General features: G+C 43.1%; 1 protein-coding gene and 1 long non-coding RNA gene across 2 annotated transcripts in view; one reads left to right on the top strand and one right to left on the bottom strand.

The window, feature by feature from the left end:
- Positions 1-5278, bottom strand: part of CPB2 (carboxypeptidase B2) — a 51090-nt gene extending 45812 nt beyond the window's left edge. The window contains exon 1 of the mRNA XM_040448475.1: positions 5142-5278. Within this exon, the coding sequence (XP_040304409.1) occupies positions 5142-5215 (74 nt within the window). The 5' untranslated portion in view covers positions 5216-5278. The remainder of the gene's footprint in view (positions 1-5141) is intronic.
- Positions 5279-5438: 160 nt separating this feature from the next.
- LOC121012685 (uncharacterized) overlaps positions 5439-6786 on the top strand; it is a 3890-nt gene continuing 2542 nt past the window's right edge. The window contains exon 1 of the long non-coding RNA XR_005782228.1: positions 5439-5613. This is a non-coding gene — a long non-coding RNA (uncharacterized LOC121012685). The remainder of the gene's footprint in view (positions 5614-6786) is intronic.

Genomic DNA, 6786 nt, shown 5'->3' with positions numbered 1-6786 from the left:
GGACAGCTCTGCAAGGACAACTCAGCTCTGCAAGGACAGCTCTGCAAGGACAACTCAGCTTCAGGGCTCCCAGGCCTTGGTGTGACTGTGTCACCGTTCAATCCCTTCTCTGCCCAGTTCTCTTTCCTTCATTCCTGCACAAATGTTGGTCCCAAGATCACTTTCCAGTAAACTTCCTACATGCAAAATCTCTATCTCAGAGCCTGCTTCCTGGGGAAACTATTCCACAACAGATACAAACATCTAATGTGTGGGATAAACCATGTAAGTGCTCTCTGAGATTGTATTCTCTGTTACACGAATGCAAAGTCAAAAGTTATTTGGGGCTGAGGTCGTCAGAGAGGGGAGGCACTCTGAGTTGGACTTCTGAGGTGGGCAGGATCTGGCAAAGGAAGGGAAGGGAGGCCAGATGACCGAGACAGGGGGAAGTTTGGCAAATGGATCGGAGATGAAATGGTATAAATGTTGATGTGTAAGTGGAAAGGCAAAATCAGAGCTCAAGGAATGACAAGTGATCCGGGTGGGCAGGAATATGGGGCTTATGTTGGAATGCACCGGGAAGTGAAACGAGTAAAATGGGCAGGATGGGACCTGACCTGAATCAAGGGTCTTAAAACCTGGGGTCAGGATTGTGGCCCTTATTTACAAGGTGGTTGGGCCCCATTTGGGGAATTGAAACCAAAGAGTAAAAAACTCCAAGCCCCCTTTTGATGTGAGGTACAAAAAAGCGGGGAGTCATATAAGTAAATCCTTATCATTAGAATTATAATTCATTATAACGAACTTCCTGACGAGTGACGCTAACAATGGGATGGGATGCCTTACAAAGCCATGACCTCTCCATTATTCAAACAGGCCGAATCCCAAATCCATGAAAGGGAAGTGTTGTGTTGACTAGAAGATGAGGGCATTTTTCTAATGCAGTTGACCCAAGTGAGTCAACAGAAAGAGAAAGAAAAAGAAAAGGTAAAGGTAAAAACGTGTGTTATCCCAATGAGTTTCTGTCTTGAGGAGAAAAAAAATTGAGAAAATACAGAAGCATAAATTGGGAAAAGGGAAGGGCTAACATTATGACAGTAAGAACACACCATAAAATATATTAATGTGTCCAAGTGTCCAACGTGTCCAAGCTCACCAGCTGTGATGAGCTACACTCTTCTGTCTCCATCTGTTTGGCTAACGTGCCAGCACCATGGAATCAGGGAATGGGACGAGGGTCCTGTCAGGTCACCTAATGGAGAACTTACACAGTTCCTGAAAGTCAGCTTCCTGACTCTATGCCCCCTTACTTCATCAGAAAGAGGCTATGAAAAGTGGTCTGAGCGGAGAAAGGCAGGAGGGTGGTGCAAATATTTCTTTGGAGCAAATTGTCGCAGTTCGGTCAGTACCCCTTCTCCCAAAGGGCATGAAGTTTGGGGGCGTTACTTACTTCATTTCCACCTGAGAGGGAGGACTGCCAAGGGGTAATGGCACAGTCTGAACATGTTCCCTCGAGTTTAGAGACGCAAGGACTGGTGCCTGGCTTGCTTCCAAGGAAGCTAAACCTGAATGGACCTGGTCTCTAGTTGGCTGGAGAGTAATCAAAGCCAAACGAAGAAACCCCTCATGGTTCTTAGTTAGAACTCAGATGTTGACTGATAGTGTCACCCACGGGGCAAGAACCTGGGAGTGAATGCAAGATTCCTAGGGGTGAAACATGGAGTCGCAAGAGATGCATCTATCCCTGGTCTGGAAAATTCCTCAGCAAAGGAATCTTAAACATTCCAAAGAAGTTAAAGCCCAAGAAAAGGACTAATGAGAAAAAGGGTCAGGTGTATGTATGGAGAGGGATGAAGGGTTGTTCTCCTTTAAAGACTGACATTTGCATAATATCTTGAGGGGACCCAATAGTCTAGTCTCTAAATCGAGATTGTCTGTGCGTTAACACGACCCCAAAATTATCAGTTACTTGAGAGCGGACTAAAAAGTCAGAATTTGCACACTTTCCCTGCAGGGGCAGAGAAAGATTATTCCGTCACATGGAATGTAATGGGGCAAAGGGACACGAAAACATAAAGACATGTTTTGATTGCATCTGTGAAGTGATACAGTTACAGGATTTAACTAATAGCCGTTTGAAAATTAAAAAAAAAACAACCAGTCTTGCATTAAATATAGAATTAAAAGTGTGAGCACAGTGAAATAACAGGTCGTTTTGCACAAAAAAATAAACCAGTGCTCAAAGAGGACAAGTAAATCGTCCAAGGCTGCATAACTTGTAAGTCGCAGCTCCGGGGCTATCTCCAGATTAATACTAGACAGCATTTCCTCTGTTGCTTCCCCTCTAAGAATATGATTATTTTCACCAAGCTCTGTCCCCTGCTGTGGTTTACAAGGAGAAGGTTCACATTCGCCCTAGTTCTGAAAGATTATGTTTGAATTTGAAAAGCTGGGGAGACGCCTCTGAACAATGGAACATAGCTCAAGGCTACAATTTTGTTTTATGCACTACAGCTTTTTAAGGCCAATGGTGCCCTGCTCCTTCAGATGAAAATAATATATCAGGGGGAACCAAGGGAAAGAGAATAAACTGGTCTCCAGGCGGCAGGTAGTGTATGAAGTCGACAGAAGGAACAAGTCCTCTGGTCTATTAATAATTCAGAAGCCCGCTCTCCTCAACCATCCTCCACTCTCCCATTCTTTTTCCTTCTTTTCTTTGCACTTTCCCCCACTTGTCTGTTTCAAATAAATAGCCTCCGCTGACAGGCTGCACTTAGGTAATCAGAGCACAACACAATTAATGTCTCTGTTTAGAAGGTTCTTGCTAGTATTTCATTTTTGCCCTTTCCGGTGTTTGGCCTTTAATAGCAACTGACCACGGAGACCTGTTTTGGTTTTTGTTTGTTTGCTCGACTGCCTTCCTCTCTGGCATACGGCATTTATGCCTTTGAAAGTTTTTTTGTTCTCTTTCCGGGGGCGTTTCACTGATGAGACGTATCAAAATGCACCACCAAACCAGCCACTAAGAGGTTGCCCGAACACAAAGCGTTATTAGGAAAATGATCCCGACAAGAAAACGGTAACAAAGAACAGCTTTTGGGAAAAGCCAGGCTGTTAGCTCTTTTTAGAAGGGGTTGTATTCTCGCCCCCAGAGATAATTCATCAAAGTCTCTCGCCCTGAATGACATTAGATGTCCCTTTTAGCTTCGATAATAGGCCGTAAATATATATATATAATATATATATTATATATATAAAATTATATATAATTTATTTTATTTGTGTAATATTTAGTTCCACTAAACTGTTATATGCTTTCGCCATTTTGAAGTGACATGGGAAAGCTTTTGGAGTATCGCGTCAATGATTGTCGTATCTAGGAATTCAGTTCACAGTGTGACCCAGATGGTGGCAGGCAGGTGAGCTCACGGAGCTCCACGGCAGCCAGCCCCACCCCCCCACCCCCGAGGATGCTGGCGAGGGGCTGGCCCGGCATCACCCCTCACCCACCGCAGGCGAGGACCGTGATACCGGACTTCCAGCCCGCATCTCTCCCAGGCTGCACTCCGGACCACCTGTCTTCTCTCTGCGAGCTCACTATGACTAAGTCTGACCTCCATCAAATTAGCTCTCTTCCTAATTTCTAGACTTTTTAGAGGCGGTACTATGCAGTGAAACGAGTTGGAATGAGGGGAACGTGGCTTTGAATCCAAACTCTTCGCTTCCTGTTTGATTTACCCTTTCTAGGGCTCAGTTTCCTTCTCTTTAAGATGGCATCACAACGATTCCTAGGGTGTAGGAGATGACATTTCCAAGTCGCCGAGCCCAGCGCATGGGGCAACACAGGTGCCAAATAACCGTGTGTCCCCTCCCTTTCTCCTCTCTGTAGATGACACTGCCAATGTCTACAGTACCCAGCTGGACACGTTGATATCAGTTTTCCTCCTACCTTCTTGCTTACCTTTAATTAAAACCAACCATCAAGTTATGGGATGTTAGATCTGGCAAGGATTTTAGAAATTATAGTCATCTGATTCATTGATAACACATAGAGGTATGAGTCACCAATTATTGTAGCAATTTGACTCCCACGTCAATTCAGTGACAATCGTTATTTGGTGATGGAATTTGTTGCATGACCCTTGATTATCATATTGAACAAAAAAGAGTCAACCAAGTACAGTTAAATCGGTGATGATGTACAAACACAGCGTCAGGCTCTCAAGCTCTGTTTTCTTAAATGCTGTCCAGCGGCTCTTTCTGACCTAGAAAAGTTTTTTTGGTACGCTTTTCCCTGTCCCTAGTATGTCCTTTCTCTCTTTACCATTCACTAAGTGGGGAGAGGCATTTGTTTCAGAGATAATTAGAGAAGAAAAGAATCATAGAAGCCAAACGAAGGGGAAATAATAAGGTAATCCCAAAGGAAACAGTATCAATTTTTAAAACTTATGAATTCACTAGTCGATACATTACAATCTTACACATAACTTGGAACTATCCGTTATACATTATATTCTATGTGCTGGTTCATTTGTGTTCTGCTAACTGGTTTTAGAAGAAAATCTCTAGGGAATCACGCTCGTAAGCAAAATAAGAATTAGATATGCCTCTATATGTGTTCTTTATAACACAACGACTCTTCCTTTCCTATCCTATGTAAATACCCTTGCTCAACCCAAACCTCACATTTCATACCTTTTACCTTCTTCTCCTTCCTATGTTCCACGTACAAGAGGAAAGTATTCATAGCTACCCATAGTTGTTTTATTCCTAGTTAATGCAAATTATCCGGTTCATATATTTTGGAGGTGGAGACCAAAAAAAAAAAAGTAAATCATGTGATGTGTTAGAGTGTAAATAATCATTTTTATAAAAAGCTTCTGTTTCTTTAATCTCCCTAGCCACTGACTGTACACATCATCCAGCATTCTCTCAGTAATGAAACCAGAGCCAGAAACAAAAACAAGACCCTGGATCTGGTGAGATCCTTATCCCACTGAAAGGTACTATTTGTCGGGTAACACGGAAAGTTTCTGAAAGAGCTGACCTTCGAGCTTTTAACATTTTGCACCCCAGGTTAGTGCACTGACTGGAATCCACGTGGGGCAAACAAGTGAGGAAAATGCCCCCCCCCCCCACCATCGACGATTCTATTGGGTTACCTCTGAAAAGCGAAGACATACAGCTCACACGAGAGGAAGATGGCTGCAAGAACTCCAAAGCTATACAGCTTCATCCCAGCAGCGATTCGCTGAACAACAAAATTCTCTGGAGAAATGGGCCCCGACGCCTGGTTACATAAGAGCCTTCTTTACACACTGGTTAAAATATAATGCCACGGTCCCTCTCATTCCTGCGATCAATTGACTTCGCTTCTATTTCCGCCCTCAAAAAATAAAGTATGATGAGAGTTCGACCAAATAGAAAATATTTAACTCCTCGGGGACGATGAGGCCAGGAGAAACAGTGTAGGAAGGTTGCAGAAACGTGTCTGGTTCGTTGAAGAGCCATAACCCTGGAGTCTTGACTAATGGCTCATAACCCGTGCTGAGGGAGGTCTCCAGTGGAGTACTAAAGGGATCTTCCCTTGTCTCTATCTTTGCAACATTTTCGACTTAGATGAAGACGTAGAAGGTGAGTTTCTGAAATTTGTGACTCTTACAAAGGTTGAGAAGGAGAACTTGTATGGAGGATTACAGGATCTCCATTTAAAGAGATGTTTCCTTGTTCATGTGAAGTGATGGGCCCACCTGTAAGACAATAGGAATATTATGTCCCAGAGAGTTCTTTGAGCCATAAAGAAAAATCAGGTTGCTTTGAACTCATATTTATTTAGGAAAGGCCACCAGAAGAGCCATTATCTAAACTGAAGCTATCACATGTCATTCTGAAGATAGTATCTTAGAACATTTTGTCTGGTTTAAGGCCACATCTTACCTCTGTAAGTGGACGAAGCCTAGGTATTCTCTCTAAATTCCCACTGGTCTATGCATTTCTTGAGGTCAGGGCAGGCAAATTTGCAAAATAAAACAACATTCCAACAGTAGACTTCTGAGAAGGAAAGGATGAAGATTTCAAACGTCTCTCTCTGAGAGGCAAAGCTATTAAAACTTATTTAATGGACTAAAAGTGATCTCCACTGAAACTGCCTTTTGTGTAAGAAAGAAGAAAAAAAAAAAGAAGAACACGCAAGTGTATCTGATCATTTTAGAGAAAGACACACAGGTAGAATAGACCAGAAATCCACTAGGATATAGTTACCGACAGCAGGTGGGTAGAAAACTGAGTGGAAAAGATGAAAGAGTAAGAACAGGGAAGAAGAGATGGGAGAAAGAACACTTCTTGGAGTAAACGTTTTTGAATAGTTCAGAATTCAAAAACACTACAGAATTTTTAGGACCACGTTAATTTTTCACTTACTCGAAACAAACAAGTAAATAAAGTGACTACAAGCAAAAACACATGAACTGAATTATGTTTTTGAAAGACATTTTAAAAAACGTATTTGGGGGCGCCTGGGTGGCGCAGTCGGTTGAGCGTCCGACTTCAGCCAGGTCACGATCTCGCGGTCCGTGAGTTCGAGCCCCGCGTCAGGCTCTGGGCTGATGGCTCAGAGCCTGGAGCCTGTTTCCGATTCTGTGTCTCCCTCTCTCTCTGCCCCTCCCCCCGTTCATGCTCTGTCTCTCTCTGTCCCAAAAATAAATAAACGTTGAAAAAAAAATGTATTTGTTTTGAGAAAGAGAGAGAGACAGAGAGACAGAGAGAGAGAGAGAGAAAGCGCATGGGGAGGGGCAGAGAGAGAGGCAG

Source organism: Herpailurus yagouaroundi, unplaced genomic scaffold (assembly GCF_014898765.1).
Source record: "Herpailurus yagouaroundi ecotype Mexico unplaced genomic scaffold, PumYag 197, whole genome shotgun sequence".
Lineage (NCBI taxonomy): Eukaryota > Metazoa > Chordata > Mammalia > Carnivora > Felidae > Herpailurus > Herpailurus yagouaroundi.
The sequence above is the reverse complement of the archived record's forward strand: the minus strand, read 5'-3'. Positions and strand labels throughout refer to the sequence as shown.